We start from the raw sequence: 18,657 nt of genomic DNA on the forward strand, positions 1-18,657 counted from the left end.
GTCATCAACATAAAGAAGTTGAAGCATGCTTGGTCTATTGGGCCAAATATGAAGCCGCATATTTAGTTTGGTTGTTTTGTTCATTCATATGTTTGTCATATCTATGATCTGGTCTTATTGCAAATGGAAGCAACTTAACAGTGACTAACTTTGAATTTGAATTTGTGTAAAACAAATGTAAAAAAGGAAACAAATCAAAGGCCAAGGTTCTCAGTTGTAAAAAAGAGGAATGTCCTGGACAGATCGGAGAAGAGACCCTTCGCCAGAGGGACAAGTTCAAGTACAATGGGGTTTAATCACAAATAAGGACGGATGGAGCCTGAGCTCAATTTAACTTTCTATTCCCACCTGTCTCAACTGTGTCTTGGAGATAAGGTGGGAAGTTTGGTGAGAGGGAAAGTGTCGAGCTGCCGGTGAGACATATTCTTTGAGAAGGCCTGAACAGACTGAAGACATATAAAGAGAAGATTTTGATACGGTTGAATACAGATTTTGACCTGGAAACAAGTATGCCACAAGAGGTGCAAGATGTTTCTGGGAGAAGGAAGACCAGGCTGCTCTTTACCTCGGCTGTTGTCCTTGGATGAGCAGTGGAAAATGGAAAGACTGAGACACACATCTCTGAGACAGCATTAATAAGCCATAATATTTTGGCTGAAGATGCTCGTGCGAAAGTCTGATGGCATATCAGTAAAATCAGCTTCCACTTGGTCTGAGTCTCTCCGGCATTCGTCCCAGCCACTTGAAATTCCAGCAGCTGGCCCTCACATATGTAATGTCACACTCGTGAGGCAGTGGCAAGCGTCGAAGGCTCAGTGGCCTCCGCTCAAAGAGACAAAGACAGGTATTGTGTCATTGGAGTGACTGAGGAGAAGGTGTGTCGGGTTACAATCAAATACGACCCTGCGACCAACAAGAACTGGTAAGTGTTCTGAAGTCAACCTGAATAAAGAGGACAGATAGAGATGAGAGTTTAAGCTAAAGCAGCCATCAGCACTGGTTTCTACAGTTGCAAAACAGACATAAAGCTAGCCACAAAAGTTACTATGAAGCCTGTGTATGTGTTGTTTAATGTGACTGAAGACACCTGACAAACAGAGCACAGATTTCACAAGAGTGAGTTGCAAAAAAGAAAAATATTTAACTCAACATAACAGCAGCATTAGCTTCTTCATCACAGTTGATTGTTTTTTGAGTGGCAAGCTGTTAAAGCCACTGTGATGCAGGTGATAAAGTGACTGAAATGTGGACATTTGTGGACATTTTCTTCCTGTACACCTCAGTTATTTTCTTGATTAAGGGAGTTGCTCATTCCACTGACAGAGTGAGGAATGTAGCTGAAAGTCCAACTGGACTGAGTCCATAACAATAAACCTTCATCGTCTTCATGCACCCCCAAAATGATGGTTCTTGTTAACAAATACTACAATTTACAGCGGTACCTCGGTTTTCAAACGTCCCGGACTTCGAACAAATCGGAGTTCGAACAAAAAATTCAATATTTTTTTGCTTCTGATTTCGAACGAAAATCCAGAACTCAAACGCCCCTGAAAAAAGCCGGAAAAAATGTACGCGGACCAATCATCTGACCCACGACGCGCTTTGTTATTATACACCTCCGGGGCTGGAGCGCGCACTCCAGGGTTTGATGTCCTGTTGTCGGCTGGAGCTGGGACAGGGATGAGGAGAGTCTGGGACAGAGCGTGACTTGGTTTATGACTTTGTCACAGCCAAACTGCACAGAAGCGCACATTCAGAGCTGGACACGCACCGGGCACCTCTTCACTTCTGGAGAGACGTCACTCACTCCCACATGCAGCGGCCACACACATAGAGGAACAGCGCACCTGCAGCAGACACTCTACATTCACTCCTACAAAAGCCTATTTTAAGGCTTGGAATGCATTATTTCTTTTTCTATTCATTGTAATGGGAAAAATCAATTCAGATTTCAAACAGATCGCTTCTCGAACGGCCGTCTGGAACGGATTGTGGTCGAGAACCGAGGTTCCACTGTATTGCTGAACTAACAGTTTTTTCATATATCGCAATGTATCGTAAGACCACTCCTGTATCGTGATACGCATCGTTGCCAGTACACAGCCCAAATGGATATCAACCCAATCTCACTCCAAAGCCGGCAAGTTGCGACTCTCGTCAAGTGACTTTTGTATCTGACGGGTTCTGTCTCGACACAAAGCTCTTTCGGCTCCGAAATCCGAGACGTGAACACAAGCGAGTAAGGTTTTGGCTGTGGACTTGATCCCTGCTGGAGACCTCCACTTTATCTCGGGAAACTCTCAGCAGGTGGTGAGCTCCTCGCCTCAGGCGACTCGGCGCTAGATGCCGGAAACTATGTGTACAGCGCGACTCCACACAAGCATGATACCAAAGTCAGCCTCCTGTGTTGAATGTGGACCCATGGTATACCAAGTGACACGTCAGTATTCAGAGTGAAAACAACGTCATCCCAATGCTAATCCTGACAGCAATTGTCTTACTTTAATGCAACATGCTACCCATGCCATCAGAACACCGAACAACATGGAACGCTGAAGGTGGACCTTGGTGTCACTGTAAGACCCAAAAGTCACTTCACGAGAGTCGCAATCTGACGTAAAAAACAAGTATCTGTTGCAGGAAAAGGCAAGGGAAGGAAGGATGACCAGAATGGTCTCAAAGGTGACCAAGGACTGCTTTCTCACAGAAGAGAAGAAGCGAATCGAGGACAAGAAGCGTATCATTCACCTCAATATGACAAAAAATAATGCAGTTCATAATTTAACTGGCCCTCCATTTTTTTAATATTTATACTTAGATGACCTGATTGTGTATTCCATGCATTATGATATCTGGTAGTAACTTGGCATAGTGTTTCCTGGATGTCATGTTAATGACACTGTATAGTCGTAATGGTATGAAAAATAACTGAGATCTGATGAAAGTTAATGTCTGAAGCTATCGGTTTCTTCTTTTCATTCGTCTGCATTTGTTATAAAAAATGTCTGACTATCAATGTAAAAAAAAACAACATGGATACTGGTGCTACAAGTACGGGTTTATGTGACTTTGACAGTATTTTTTTAAACTGCACTGGCAGACAAATGCAATGTAACAAACAGATACATTGGTTGTAAGACAGACGAGAGTGCAGACGGAGTGTGAGGAAACAAGGTCAGTAATCTAATAGCTTCCTCACATCAGATTTAGCAGGACAGCCACGAGGACGCATGGTTGAAGGGACAGCAGAGCAGAATGAATAACAAAAGATGTAAATAGTTCTGGGGGACGTGAGGTGAGGTGGGGGTGTGGTGGCTTAAAGCGGCACAGTGTGTGATATCTCAGGAATGAATGGGATCTGGGAATATCAGTTACCCTGGGTGACACGCCTGGGAATGGCTGTGGAGCGAGTGTAGGAAATTATGAGCTGAAACAGACTCAGGCACATTCCTGACTCTCCAAACACCCTTCTGATGATTCCTTCATTTCTCAGAGTCATAGGGGTTAAAGACTGAAAAATCATAGGAAATCGGAACAGTACCTGTGTTGGGACAATGCACATCCAGCTACATTATCGGGTCGGTGTAATGAACATTGTAAAGATGGTTTGGAGAATCTTCAACATCAGAAAACTTTTACACACTATTGAGGGTAAAGGGAATTACATCATAGAGGTGTTGCTATTATGAGGAGACAAACTACAGTACATGTCAGGGGGTTTGTGAAATCTTACCACTGGCTAAATTTGGTCCTGTATGTGATATGACATTTACTGTTTTTCGTTTGGGAAACATAATGAAGGAAGCCAAATCGTACATGGTAGGTTTTGAAGGACGGTAGCAAGAGTGAAATGGCACGTGGTGACAATCACTTCATGATATTGTAGTGGGCACAGACAGTACATGGCAGGGTTTGTGGAATTATAGACAGCATTTTAGGATTTGGGGATTGTCTGAGAACAAAATAAGGTTATATTGTGGGTTTGAGGATATGAGAGGGAGAGAAGTAGAGCTGTGGTCTATGCCACAAAAAAGATCACAATATATGCAGTATATATACGGGATGCACCAATACCTACCTCGGTCTGATACCGTGCTTGAGTACTCAAACTCGTACGTAGAGTACTCCTAGAACAACCTACAATAAAACCGATACCACTTCACGGCAGAGCAGTTTCTGAATCTCCATTTAAGACAATTTCTTAAAATTTGCGTTACTCAGTAATGTTGTTCAAATAACGGTATGTATGGAGAAAAAAAATGTGTAATGGCATAAATACTCAGTATCGATGAGAACTAAATGCAAGCACTCGTACGCTAGTTTGAAAAAAAATGGAATTGGTGCATCCCTGAAGGTTGGCTGCTAGTAGCCTCCACGATTCTCAGCAGAAGTTGGCAAATAAACACCAAGAAACGACCAGTCTCTTCCATTCGTTGACTAAATATACTAAATTTTACTGTAGCATCAGACATTCCAAATGTGGTAACTCCCCCGAGGAGAGAATGTTGGACTGTCACGTCTTCGGTCAGATTCAGAATTGGTCGATATTCAAGGTTTTCCAGAAATTTTCCACAGTTATTATTTGAGGCTCATTATTGCCCAGCCCTTATGAAGAGGGCCATCAAATCTTACACAACAGTGCCTTCAGCTTGGAAACCTCAGAATGTCATGACCACTAGTTGCAGATGACGTAGTTCTCCCACACTAGCAGCCTGACCTTTGGTTGAAGGTCGGTGGTGATCAAGTCATTGCAGTTGAGACCATGGTTCTCAGTTATAAAAGGGACTAATGTCCAGTCCAGTTTGAAGCATAGAAATTCATCTGAAATTAGAGGAACTCCAGCATTGTGGGGACAAGACAATAAAAATAGTTATGGGTTTTGAGCAGCAGAACATTGGCCAAAGGACATTATAGTTGTACCAAAGAAGGACTAAAGAATACAGTAAAATAATTCTGCATCTTGAAGATAATGCAATGAGAATCATCAGAAGGGCTAAAATCACAACCCAACACAGTTTTTATCAAGTTACTGAACACTGCAGAAGCAGAGATATGAATACAATCTAATGATTCTTATGAAGTCAGGGGAAGAACTGAGTGTAAATCCAACACTGACTCCACTCTGTCTCACTTTACACACCGACCTACAAGCCATCCATCACAGTGAGGTCACAGGTCACATGTTCTGAGTCATTTCGCGCCGGTGTCCCGCTCTGATCTCCCAGGTGAGACGTCCTGAGTCACCACAGTAACACCTGTCCTGAGGCAGGACTCACAAACCAGAGTGTGGGAACACCTGGAAGGAAGCACCGCTACGACCACCGCGACGGCGCTGCAAAGGTATGAAAACACTACTGCTAACACATTTCTATTCCTGTGAAAGTTCAGCCAGTGCACGAGCAGCACCTCATTAAATCAGACACTGGTGTCACCACCAAATCTCGTTAGAGAGTCAAAGAAAAGAGTGAAAGTGGGAGGTGGAGAGGAGAAAGATCAGCGATGCAAGAATCCTTCACTGGGATTAAACCTGAAGCACTGACTGGAAAAAAAGCCCTGTGGGGGGGAAATAGGGGAAGGAGGGAAGGAGGGTGGGGAGTTGGGAGGCGAGTCCCGGCATGTCGTCCCCAAACTGTGCGAGAGGGAGACAAACATTTAGAGTGGGAAACTATGATTTGGCAAATAATTCAATGCAAAAAGATGCGATTAATAATCAATTAGGTGACAATTTCAGCTGTCACTCAAATGTTTAAGAAAAGAAAAAAAAAAGGTTTCGCCAAATTATATAGAAACGTTTTACCATTTTGACCGGTGATGTTTGAAATATACTATATATATATATATATATATATATATATATATATATATATATATATACATATATATATACATATATATATATATATATATATTTGAGCCTTAATTTGCAGGATAACCTTAGAACAGGGTACATAAAATAAAAGACAATTCAAATCAATAATTAAAAAAGATTCTGTCTCTATGTTCAACCTCACTCAGACATGACAAAGACGATATCTACGTGAAGCGTAATTCGCTGAGTCGACAGTAGAACTGACAGATCTGCTGGGTGAAAGCCCTGAAAGCTTTTCAGAGGAAACTTGACAAGTGAAGATAAGAGATGGTACAATGAGAACACGTAGCCCACAGCTGTCAAACCACACACAGACACACACACAAGTGTTGTAGCAGTCCAGCGTGTTAACTGTGTGTAACTCAGGAGTGATAAGGGAGGCGTCTGGGGTTTCAGCAGCACCACAAGATTTCCCATGACTTTTAGGGAGGAAACGGCTGAGGACTGGCTCACAAGCTCCCTATAGATCTTTGAGATGTACTAGTAAATGGAGATCTGCCTGTTGGTGGCCTTACTTGTGATGTACGTGATGAAGAGAGATCTGCCAGCATCTGTTGGTCCGCAAATACCTGGATAATCTGAGGTCATGAGAGACGAGGAGACCCCAAAAGTGCTCCAGTGTAGCCAAGACAAAGAGGGCCAGAGTGCTCATTAAGATAACTCACCACTACCCTCCAGCCATCGTCCTCAAAGTCTCCCAGGGGTCAGGGGTCAAGTCATCATCAGTAATGGCTGCCTGATACTTGACATGTTGGGGTTGAAACAACGCAGATTTTCTGCTAGATAGTGTGGGTGAAGTGGTCCGGCTCCCAGCGGGACCACCATGAGGTCAGCGGACTACTGTCAGCTGTTAGTGAGGGTCTTGACTATTGACAGCAGTGACTGCTCAGGACCCCGGAGGGTCGTCAACAGGAGTCATAAAACTCGGTGTTTGTCTTTTGTCTAATCTTCTGTGGAGGCAAGCAACTCAGAAAATGTCCCCTATTGTGTTACAACACACCATGTCTATCTAAACCCAATGTCAATTTCTCCCATAATAACAAATGATTCATTACAACAAAACACAAAACAACACAACAAGTTTACTCAAAAAGGGAAAATGGATGGCAGAATGCAGAGGACGCCATGAATTTGGGCCAATTGCCCGAAGGTGACCCACTGAGCAACTCGGGGAAGTGGTTTATCCCACCTGTCCTGCTGCCTGAGTAATGTGGCTGCGCTCTCTCATCATGTTTGCCCGAGCTCGCCTGAGCTTTAGCTGGTTTGGGTGTGAATGTCCAAGTGTTTAGAGGAGTCTAATCTTTAACTCACGAGAACAAAGTCTGCTTCTGTGGTGAAGGAGGGAAAAAGAGTGATATGGAAAAAACCTCAGTTGCTGATAGTGAACCTGCTTTTCTTTGCAGCAACACTGGGAGCAAATGAACTTCATCCAGGAGGGAAACTGAATCTGTGATTCCTTTAATGTCTTTACTGCACACCCCTCCACATAGAATCGTCCAACACTGCTGGACTACAATGGTTCAGAGTCAGTGTTTAACCGGGCCATATGACCTTGCTTGCTGGGCAGCAGGATGAACAGTCAGCTCTGAATGACAGCTACTGCACCAGCTGATATCAAACTCAACAAAGGCAACAACCATAAGATAATAGTTAAATATTCCAAAAAAAAAAAAAAAACAATCACATTATGCTGCTTCACATTTTATTTTAGAACAACGCAGCAAATTGCCCTTCAAGACAAAACAAAAAAAAGACGGGTGCAACTCGTAAAAAATAAAATGCACACAACTGAAGTGTCCAAGTGTCCAATGACAACACCCAACTCCCAGCAGCCTTTGCACTTCAAACGCTACCCAGTCTGCAGGAGGAAAATCCTGCGATTCAGCATGTGTGTTTCAACTTGCGATCCACCTCCTCTTTTTACGACCTAAACCAACCACTTGCACACAATACATTTATCACCTCAATAGAAAAAAAGCAGCACAACCGGCTCTTGCTCAGAGCCTGCAGCACAGTCAACAGTCGAAACCTGCCCCATGTCGCTGCACAACCACATCAGCAAAAACTTTCTTAAATCTCACCTGTGACGGAGATGATCATCGGTGCAACCAGTGGTCTGTCGTTGTCCAGGTCTCTACTCAGCCTTAGATCCCCGGTATCCTCGTTCAGCAGCAATAAACTCAGCTCATTCCCTGATTCAAATTTGTAGCGAAGTTTATCCGAGACGTCCGGGTCGTGTGCTGGTACTTTCCCAATAATCCCAGATGGAAAACTGTTTGACTTGTTGGTGACGTAATTATTGAAGATGATCTCAAAGTTCTGCATCACAGGATGGTTGTCGTTCATGTCTTTGAGGCGGATGTGCACGGTGGCTCGGCTCACCAGGGGGGCCGATGTGGCCTGTACGATGATGACGTACTCGGTTCTGGTCTCATAATCCAAGTCAGTGAGCGCGGTGAGGTCGCCGTTGAAGAGGTCCAGCTGAAAAACTTCAGGGTAGTTCCCTTCAACGATTTGGTACATGATTTGAGCGTTTGTGGCCTCATCCGGGTCGGTGGCCGTGATCCGGGCAACAACCGACCCGACTGGGCTGTTTTCCTCCACTTCAATGTAAAGCACATCTTTATCAAATACAGGAGCGTTGTCATTTATGTCCTTGACGTTGATGCGAATTGAAACGGCGGCTTTAAGAGGAGGAACACCTCGATCCACGGCAAAGGCCTTGAGGTTGTACACAGCGACGTTCTCCCGGTCCAGTTTGCGAGCAGTTCTGATTATACCAGAATACGGTTCTATAAGAAAATCCCCTTCGCCGTCGTCACCGCCTTGGAAGGTGTAGCTCAGTCTACCGTTGGAGCCTGAATCTCTGTCCGACGCAGAGATCTGGAGTACGCTGGTGTAGGTGGAAGCGTCTTCCTGAACCGTTCCCTCATAAGTGTCCCGCAGGAACTGAGGAGCATTATCGTTTGCATCCAGGATGATGATCTCAACGTATGTCGTGTCAGACTTTTGAGGGATTCCGTTGTCTCTAGCGATTATGGCTAAAGTGTAAGACGCCTGGTCTTCATAGTCGATCTCCATTTGTGTGGTGATAGCTCCGTTGTCTGGGTCGATTTTGAACTGAGGGAAGTTGTCCTCCATGACGTACGTGATGCGAGCGTTCTCCCCGGTGTCCTCGTCTGTGGCGCTTATCACCACCACAGTGGAGCCAACTGGCCGTTCCTCACTTAACGTCACCTGATAGTTGGCACTTTGGAAGACCGGTCGGTGAGTGTTGGCGTCCGTAACGTTGAGAAACACTTGCGTGGTGTCGTAGCGAGTCCCATCACTGGCGGTGATGGTTAACACATACTGTCGCTCCTGCTTGTAGTCCAAGGGGAGAGCCAAGGTGATGAGTCCACCGCCGCTTTGACTGGTGATGGCGAAACGATTCCTGGTGTTTCCGCTCGTGATTTGATAAGCAACCACACTGTTGACGTCCCTGTCCACGGCTGTCACCGTCAGGACGCTGGTGCCCACCACGGCGTCCTCGTTTATCTTCAATGAATACATCTGCTCTGTGAAGGTCGGCACGTTGTCGTTCACGTCAAGCACGGTAATGCTGACACTAGCCGAGGACGACATCACAGGAACGCCATGGTCTCTTGCGACCACGCCAAAGGTGTAGAACTCTGTCGTCTCCCTGTCAAGTTCCTCGCTGACAGTGATCCAGCCAGTGCTGTTGTTGATGGTGAAGGGAAAACCAGGCATGGTGTCTGTCAGCTGGTATTCCAGGAGGGCATTTTCCCCAGAGTCTCCATCGATCGCTTGAATGTGGATCACAGAATAACCAATCGCAACGTTTTCCAAAACGGTCGCCTGGAATGGTGTGCTTACGAACATGGGGGCGTTGTCGTTAACATCCACTACTTGGACCACCACCATCCCTGTGCTGTTTATCAGCGGAGGTCTCCCGCCATCTTGGGCTTTAATCCTTAAATTATACTCTCGAATCATTTCGTAATCCAGAGGATTGATGACGTCGATGACACCCGTCGGAGAGTGGATGTAGAACTGGCCCTTGATGTTGCCACTGATGATGCTGTAGTGAACTTTAGCGTTGTTGCCCTCATCTTTGTCGGTCGCCTCCACCCGGATGACCTTGGTGTTGACGGCCACATTCTCAGGAACCCGCACCACGTACCTCTTTTCACTGAACTGAGGGTAGTTGTCGTTCTCATCCTCCACGGAGATGTAGACGGTGGCCGTGGCGCTGCGAGGACCCGGATCCTTGCCCTGGTCATTGGCCTCGACGATCAGCTGGTACTGGGCCTGGGTCTCCCGGTCAGGTTTCTGTCGGATCCTCACCAAGCTGGTCCGGGGATCAATCTCAAACACAGAGTTCACCCCATCCCCATCCACGATCTTATAAATCATGTTGGCGTTGGTTGGCCCGTCGCCATCCGTCGCCCTGATCCCCATCACCTCAGACCCCACTTCCACATTCTCTCTGATCTGAACTCTGTATTCGTTTTGCTCAAACACAGGACTGTGGTCGTTGGTGTCACTCACAGTGACGGTGAGGAATGAAACGGAGGATCGCTTGGGGGTTCCATTATCAGTGGCAGTGACCTTAAACAGATGGATGTCTTTGATTTCGCGGTCCAGAGACTGGAGAGTAGTGACACTTCCAGTCTGGGGATCAATGGTGAAAAGGTCATCGGACCTCTTGTCAAACATAGCCTCCATGCCGTACTCCAGTCTGCCCGCCTCGCCTTCATCCGAGTCAGTGGCTTTCAGGGTGATGACCCGGGTCCCAGCGGGCTCGTTCTCGGGCACAGATACCTGATAATTTGTCGGCTGGAACTGAGGTGACGAGTTGGTTTGTCGCCTTCGCCTTCTGTTCGTTTTCATTTGGGGAAACTTGGGTTCAAGTGTCACCAGAGAAGAGATTCGCGCACCTGACGAGCTCCGCAGGTAGCACCAGAACCTCACCTGTCGAGTGGTGTCAAAACACAAGTCACTGGCGAGGTCCAGAACCCCGCGGCGGAACACGCCGTCAACGTGTTCTCCGGAGCACACCGACTCGCTGCGCGTAAAATTGGGCAAAAGTTGCAGCGACTCGCCTGCATCCAAGCAGGAGCCTCGGTCCAGTTTGTGTTTGATATAAATGTCCGGCTCGTTTGTCTTGCGTTGTAAAACACAGCTGGATCCGTGTGTGTAGAATTGAAGACGCATCAGAACCACGGAGGTGACAGACGTGGCGCTGAACAGAACCGGCGCCGGGCTCGTCGGCGCGCACGGGACCGTCCGGTTTACTCTGACAACTCCGTTAAAGGCATGAATGTGAATGAAACTCTCCAGAAATCCAAACGTCCTTTCCACTTTGTACGACCAGCCGGCTCCGAGGGACAGGTTCGCCAGGAGGGTCCCGGGTGGGAGACCGGCAGAAAGGTGCAGCTCCAAACATCCAGCGGAGTGGAACAGAACCAACATCCACAGAAGCGACATGCTTGTTCAGAGGCCAATAGAACCGCATCCAGGAACAGGTTAGCTCTCCCTCTGCCAGATGCCGGTCCTGCTTTCATTCCTCATGGTGGAAGTTTAGTTTGGGGAAAGTTGCGGCGTCTCCATCGTGTGCGTGGATCCAGACGCGCAGCCGGAGTTTAGAATGAGAACAAAATGGCTCCGTGAATCTCCTCCTCCTCCTCCTCTCCACGGAGACTCATTACCATAAACCTGCTGTGCCCCCCTCCCTCCCCCAGGACGCTGTCGCAGGGGGGGTCTTCAGTCTTCACCCTCCTTTTCTCATGGAGATTTAAGGAAGTGCTCCTGTTCACGTGACCAATTTTATTACCATGACAATCAACAACAAAATTACTCCTGCGTTAAAAAGTTTATTCTGACTTGTCTAAGAGTCGCTGTCATTAAATCATAAAACTAAGATTTATTGCAGCTAAGACATCATTGACTCTTCATTATTTTTTACTGACTTTATTTTTTTTTTTTTTTTAAATTTCACTGACTCTTTATTTTAAATAATGGAAAAGAGGAGAAATATTGAAGTAAAAAGTGATGAAATATGACAAAGATGAAAAGGGGAAATACATGATTTAAAGCTTTTAAGATAGATTGTGACGTAATTGATAAATATATTCCTCTGTCCTCCAATTGCCTGACTTCATTTCTATTTTATACCCTTTTGTGCTTTATAATCTGTATTCTAGCCATTATTTAATGTTTCTTTTTTTCTCCATAGTCGTCAATTGGAAAAGAGCAGTCTACATGTCCTCACTGATAAGTAATTATTAATAACCTTTTTTTTTTTTAAATAAAATCTTCATAAATGTTCTAATTTACTCACAATAGCATGGTTAAATAATGTTATAACTCCAATATAAATAAGCATGCCGTATTTAACTGTTATACTTGTGTATAGTGAATTGGAAATAGCTGTGGAAATTACTTAATTTTCACAAGGAAATATAATTATATCATCATTTATTCAGGCATTTCATTATTTTTAAAATGTCGTTTCTCTTAAAATACAAAACAATGTCCAATTACAAGACAATGAGAAACAATTCCAAAAAATTACCAAACAATGACAAAAATGATTAAAATCGAAAAAAAGTTTCATTTTCGATTTTTAAGCAATCAGCTTCACGAACCATGAAGTTTTATCATCCACTTCCTTTACAAAACGATACAGTTGTCATTTGTTGGGAAAACAATTGCTCGTCTGTCAGAATCCTATTTGGCCTTTTTGGCAAAGACGTTTGTCATTGATAAAACCGTTCAAAATAATAGTTGGGTCGCTCTGCAGGACGTTATCTTGTCCAACAGCGCCCCTATGCGGTCACATACATTGTAAACTGTGCGTAAACACTTGTTTCATTTAATGACCAGATAGTAGGATGGCGAGTGGAAACACGGATTCCTGGGTGGATGAGTATAAACTATGAAGTATAATATATTTATACTCAGTCATGAGACTGACAGCCATAACGGAAAAGCTCCCTCACCCCAGGTTAATACAGACAGAACTCGTACCAGCAAAGTCTGCTGCAATGGAAACACCATTCCATACAGCTGATGGAAATTGTAGAAAATCGATTTCATTTTGCAAAAGTGTACAGACGTCAGTGGTATATTATTTGCATGAAGTCATTAAACTGTGACAAAAAAAACTTGGATTAACGGTGTCATAGATGAATGATGGATTGATATAGGATGAACACAGGAATGGAAGTAAAAGACCCAGATCCGTGACAGACTTTATTTACACACTGCAGAGACAAACTGCTTGCATAGCTGAAGATTCTAATCTATGGAAGAGTCTCTTGTTTCTTTCACGGGGATGATAAAAGACTTTTAAATAGACTTCATTAAAAAAAAAAAAAAACTGCTGACACAGCAAGGAGGTTCTTCACTGGTGTCAGCTGGGAGGTTCCGTGGAGTCTGTGGTGTCTCTGAGCCGAGCAGCCTGACGCCCTCGCTGCAGTGTGAACTCGCTGGGTCCCAGCTGGATGATCTTTCCACTGCCCAGACACTCGTCTCCTCTGTACAGCACTGCGAACTGACCCGAGAGCAGAACATGGTGAGCACAGCCACTGTATCTTCACCACCACCAACATCATATTCATTAATACCTGCATGTATTTCACTGAACATACGTGATAAATCAAAACACAATAGCAGTGTACATTCATATCAAAGTTCAAAACCATAATATCACTGTGAAGGACTTTAAAATGCCAGGCACGCATGGTCATATCAATCCTCATGTCCTTCTCCTTTCATTATGCAGTTTTCCCCCATAATTTCACAATAAATGTTATTATTTCTACAGTCCAGCTAACTGATTCTCAGACCTTCATTGACTTATCAATGGATTTGAATCTCACTCACCTGTCCAGGTGTGAGTGCTCTGATTGGCTGTGACAGTGAGATCCAGACGGACCCGTCCATGTTTAGCGTCACAGTGCACGGAACTGAAAAAGGCATAGCATTAAAGGTCCCGTTTTTACCCTATGTTGAACTGTGGTCGTTGGCATACTAACTCAGCGCCATCTGGTGGATGAAGCGGAAGTGACACTCCATCATCTTGGTTCTGATCAGGTCAGCAGGTGGGTCCACGGTGATCCAATGGAAGCGATCGGTGCGGATAGTGTCCCGGAAAAGAGCAGGGTGATTCGTGGTCGGAGCCTGAGAAGTACAAATATTTAGACTGAACCGGACAACTTTTGTTAAACGGGCCCCATTATCCTTTTCTATGTTTTATATTAGCGTCAGCAAGATACTGTAAAATCTCAACCAAACATATACTGATCATACCAACATTGTACCCTTCAGTGTACTGGATTGTCTTACGCTGAACTAAATATAAAAACAGACTTTAAAAATGTAAAAAAAAAACATATTTTTGACACGAAGCTACTATGAGTATGTGGGATTTAAAAAAAATAACAGCACCACTTAAAATGAAAGACAACCAATATTATTTTCAGATGACACTTTTAAGTTCTCTACTTTTTTTTCAGTAACTTAATTTGATATTTGGATTTTGCTCTTTCTGTATAAACTGATCGCTGCACAGATGAGCCTGTGTCTCTCCTGTACTTCTCTTGTGAACACAGCAAAACTATAGACGCCAGAAGAAGGTTCTGGTTTCTTCCTCATGAAATAGAATCAAAATATAAAATTGGAAGTGGCCAGTGTTGATGTCACTCACCACAAAGACATCTCCAGTGGTTATGTCTTTGTCCACAATGAACCAGGGATCTCTCAGCCCTCCAATCCGAGCCCTCTGACCCAGAGTCACGGTGAACCAGCCTGGAACCACAGTAATGTCATTCATTCTGAAGAACACCCCACCCACCAGGTGAACTGACCTCTGTGCGATCCCATCACCTTCCCATCCTCAACTGAGACAAAATTTCCAGGCTTTGGCTCCAGATACTGACAGAGAAGAAGAAATGATTTCTTGATTTAGATTTCTTTTTAGTTTAAAAAGAAACACTCGGATGTACGCATCTCAGTTGGTTTGCTTAACTTGGATGCGATTTGATTTTGGTGGTTTTGGAGTTCTGTAGGTCTATTTGGGTTGAATTGGGCAAACAGTCCCAGATGACCAGCTGCTTTTAAAACAGCAGAAGTCACAAAACCTGACTTCATAATACACAGCATACAATCAAATTCCTGCCAACTTTCAGGACTATGAAAAGTGAATTAACCAATGTTAATTCCACGATGTGTGGCTTCAGGCAGTGCTGAGCATGTCTTCTCAAGACCTCCATAACTCTACTGCCACCCGCTGTCCGATTGATCTCATTACACTTGGAGTATGATTAACACGAATATTGGGATAAAACACACGTAGAGCAGTGATTTTCAAACTGGGGGCGGGCCCCCTGCAGGAGGCTCGACGTTACGACGGGACTACCATGGGCACTTCATTACTGAGTTACATCCAGCAGACAGAGCTAACTTTACTACCAAGGATCTTAGGGCATAATAATTGGGTAAGAAGAGTTATGCAACATCCAAATGCACTTATAGTTTTATATATTAAGCACCTCCAAAATGAAGTTCTCGAAGTTCCTCTCACCGATGAAGCAGATGCCCATGCTCTGGAGATACAAAACACAGAGGAACTCTGATCAACAGCCTCACATTAAATACACGTTTTCCAACGAATGTTTACTTTTCATTAATCCCCATAAATATTTTGAAGCATGTAAATATCGTTTCAATCAATAAAAAATATGAATTTCTCATTTCACGTAATATGCATTTTTACTTTTATGGGCACATTTAATACAATTTAGACTTTTATGCATTCACATTCAATAACACGATAAAACTTCCAATATTTATTTTCTAACTAACTTACTTGCATATAGAGCCTCAGTTTATTATTTAAATGATTGTAGAGAACATAGCCAACTTGACCTTTAAACAAGATTATGTTCAATATTTTTTTTATCATTTAATTTTAATTGAATCCCACTTATTCAAATGAGTTACTGTTTAACTTAATACAGATTATATACATAATTATATAGATGATTCATTTGTAATGAAATCATTTTTTATTGAGAGGCAGTAACCATTTGTATTTTCTATCTATATGCCCGTGATACAAAATCTTTACATTGAACTTTAATATTATTAAATTAATATTTTAGATTAACATTTTATTGATTCAATGGTTTTTTTTTCATTTTCATTTCTCACCAAAGTCCCTTATTTATTTATTTATATTTCATTATATCATCAACAACAAAATTGACAGTCTGACAGAATAGTCATTTCAAGATTTCTCCTGACCTCCTTCTTCTTCAGCACATGATGGAAACCCGCTTCAGCCGCTATCTTCTTCACAAAGTCTTTGGTAAGTCCGGCCAGCGGGAACAGAGTCTGCCTCAGAGCGTGCTGAGAGATCTGGCTCAGGAAGAAGGTCTGGTCCTTGACCCGATCGGCCCCCTGACACAGACGCACCGCTGCCCGAGATCAGACACATTCGCATGAGCTCAGTAAGGCTGATCATCACACTAGGAAGGGAGGCCTGGAGGGAGAGTCTCACGGTTTCTCTGCTCAAATCTGTGCCTGAACAGTGACGTCTCTGCCGGAGCATGTTTCTGCTGGAAAACCTCTTCGTCCTCCTGTGACGTCCGAGCATAGTGACCTGTCGCCATGGCATCAGCTCCTACAGCATTATATATATATTTAGTTGTGTCTTTCCTTTCAAGCCTTAAAAATCCAACTAATGATTTCAATGAGTCATAGTTGGTGAGCTTACCAAGGGTGTTAATGACATACTGGTGGAAGTGGTTAAACTTGATGTACTTGTTGCAGAGAATATCTGGATTTGGTGTGCGACCTTTCTCATATTCCTTCAACAGATTACTAGAAAAAAAGGACACAGTGTTTGCTATTGGAAATAGAAACCAACAATAATAGATAGGATGGAGATATTTCAGCAAACGCAACTGGGTTTTCAAGACATGGGGGACAGGACTACCTGAAGACCTCATTCCAGTATTCTTTGACGTAGGACACTTGGTGGAAGGGCATGCCCAGAGTCTGGCACACTCGGTGGGCGTCCTCACAGTCTCTCTCCGCAGAGCAGCTTCCACTTTCATCCAGAGAGTCCCAGTTCTTCATGAAGACCCCAGTCACACTGTAACCTGCGCACCGCACAAGTGCAGAACAGAGAAATGTATGACGATAATACAATGATTTAAGCAAACACTATCTCATCGTGTGGTGACGACCATGACAACATGCCCGTTCACATTCTCTCCAGTCTGAGATTATAAGCAGTCACCTCTTTTTTTCAGCAGCAACGCCGCCACAGAGCTGTCAACACCACCGGACATGGCGCACACGACGTGCCGCATTACACCCATCTTTTAAACGTGAAATACGCCTCAAAACCGTTTTAAAAACGCCTCGCTCAGTGATGTTTAGATCACAGCTCGCCATGACCATCGCTGCAAGGAGGACGCCATGCTTGTGTTCAGTTGAATATACAATCCGACTAGCAACGTGACTTGAGCGGAACCTTTGCCACTGAACGACGAAAACAACATCCGCTTAAATGAAATGAGACAATCGCCGACATGCCACATAAACACCGACACTAAATACTATATCAAAAAAATGAGAACATGTATTCCAACATTACATATTTATATGAGGTTTGGCAATGTTTCGTCATTGTTGTGAAGTGTGTTTTTATTGTAATAGAAATATAAATATGCATATACATATGCATATATATAAATATGCAGTATTTTTCCATCCAATTGTTTACACAATAAAACAAAGGAGACAATGATCGGCGACACCTCGGGCAATTTTAGAGTATCTTTGAGCTGTGGGAGGAAATTGGAGAACCCTGAGAAAACCCACACTGGCACAAACATATGAAATACATGAAATGTATATGTCATATAAAATAAATCGCGGCGGCATGAAGAGTGAAGTAATCGTAGCTTTATTTATTTAAATAAATTTAAATATCATTAAATTAAATATTTTCATAGATTTCTGTCTTACTAGAAAAAGAAATATAACTGAAGTACACTACTATGAACACGTGATGGCGCGCATTGCGCGTTGGCAACTGTTCTCTATTGCTCAGAACGGGTCCAACATACTTCATAAGAAGGTGAGATCACCTACGACACTGGGCTCCAAGTTCAATAGTATAGTGTCCCACATTCATCACTTTCCAGCAGAACAGGTTCCCCCTGCAGCACCGGGTTTGGGCCAGGAATAACTGCAGTCTTTCGTTGATAAAAAGGTACTTACTGTAACATTTTTTTTTTTAAATCTTATCTGTTCTATCTTTTTCTGGTTAGTTCGCGTTGTGGCGCGCGTTGTAAATAAAATATGCCCCTTTAAAAAAGAAAACGAAAAGAAATGGTTTTGTTGACACAGGTTTGGGTGATGGAATTTTCAGTGGATGAGTTAATCTGCAGACTGAATAAAAACCACTGTTCTAGTTCACTGTTCCTTCTTTACTCATTTATGCATGTGACAAAGGGGAATTTATTTTGTTTATTTGGACATTTACCAAATATGTTGGTTATTTTTCTTGAATTTCAGTGTTGGCTAGCTTTTATATTTGCTGCTGCATAAGCAAGGCTTGAAGAAGATTCAAGTTTTCTGGCCTCATATTCTGTCCTTCTTAAGCAAATAGGAAGAGCTCTCTTGAAAGGCCTGTGGCCCAGAAGAAGGGGCCATTGGGGTTGAGTTGCTGGCCAGTGCAGTGGGGGAGTTCTTCCCAATCCGCGACA

The 18,657-nt window shown here is 43.6% G+C and overlaps 2 protein-coding genes across 4 annotated transcripts in view; both read right to left on the minus strand.

The window, feature by feature from the left end:
- celsr1a (cadherin EGF LAG seven-pass G-type receptor 1a) overlaps nt 1-11,495 on the minus strand; it is a 63,992-nt gene extending 52,497 nt beyond the window's left edge. For all 3 annotated transcript variants that reach the window (XM_053863213.1, XM_053863212.1, XM_053863211.1), the window contains exon 1: nt 7,951-11,495. In XM_053863213.1, the coding sequence (XP_053719188.1) occupies nt 7,951-11,359 (3,409 nt within the window). In that variant the 5' untranslated portion in view covers nt 11,360-11,495. The remainder of the gene's footprint in view (nt 1-7,950) is intronic.
- A 1,618-nt stretch (nt 11,496-13,113) lies between these two features.
- On the minus strand, nt 13,114-17,357 carry trmu (tRNA 5-methylaminomethyl-2-thiouridylate methyltransferase). The gene is made up of 11 exons (XM_053863196.1): nt 17,181-17,357; nt 16,875-17,040; nt 16,653-16,759; nt 16,437-16,559; nt 16,181-16,353; nt 15,427-15,480; nt 14,743-14,809; nt 14,583-14,683; nt 13,912-14,056; nt 13,760-13,842; nt 13,114-13,427 (listed from the first exon to the last, which is right to left on the minus strand). The coding sequence occupies exons 1-11, from the start codon at nt 17,260-17,262 to the stop codon at nt 13,287-13,289; spliced, it is 1,242 nt and encodes a 413-aa protein (XP_053719171.1). The 5' UTR covers nt 17,263-17,357; the 3' UTR covers nt 13,114-13,286.
- Nucleotides 17,358-18,657: the final 1,300 nt, after the last annotated feature.

The sequence above is a fragment of the Synchiropus splendidus genome, chromosome 4 (genome assembly GCF_027744825.2).
Source record: "Synchiropus splendidus isolate RoL2022-P1 chromosome 4, RoL_Sspl_1.0, whole genome shotgun sequence".
NCBI classification, from domain to species: Eukaryota; Metazoa; Chordata; class Actinopteri; order Syngnathiformes; family Callionymidae; genus Synchiropus; species Synchiropus splendidus.

Excerpts from the sequence above, each read along its gene's own strand:
- trmu (XM_053863196.1), bottom strand. The coding sequence starts at position 17,262 with ATGGGTGTAATGCGGCACGTCGTGTGCGCCATGTCCGGTGGTGTTGAC. Across the intron at positions 16,560-16,652 it reads GTATGTCATTAACACCCTTG|GAGCTGATGCCATGGCGACA; the intron begins GTAAGCTCACCA and ends ATAATGCTGTAG. Across the intron at positions 14,057-14,582 it reads CCACTGGAGATGTCTTTGTG|GCTCCGACCACGAATCACCC; the intron begins GTGAGTGACATC and ends TGTACTTCTCAG.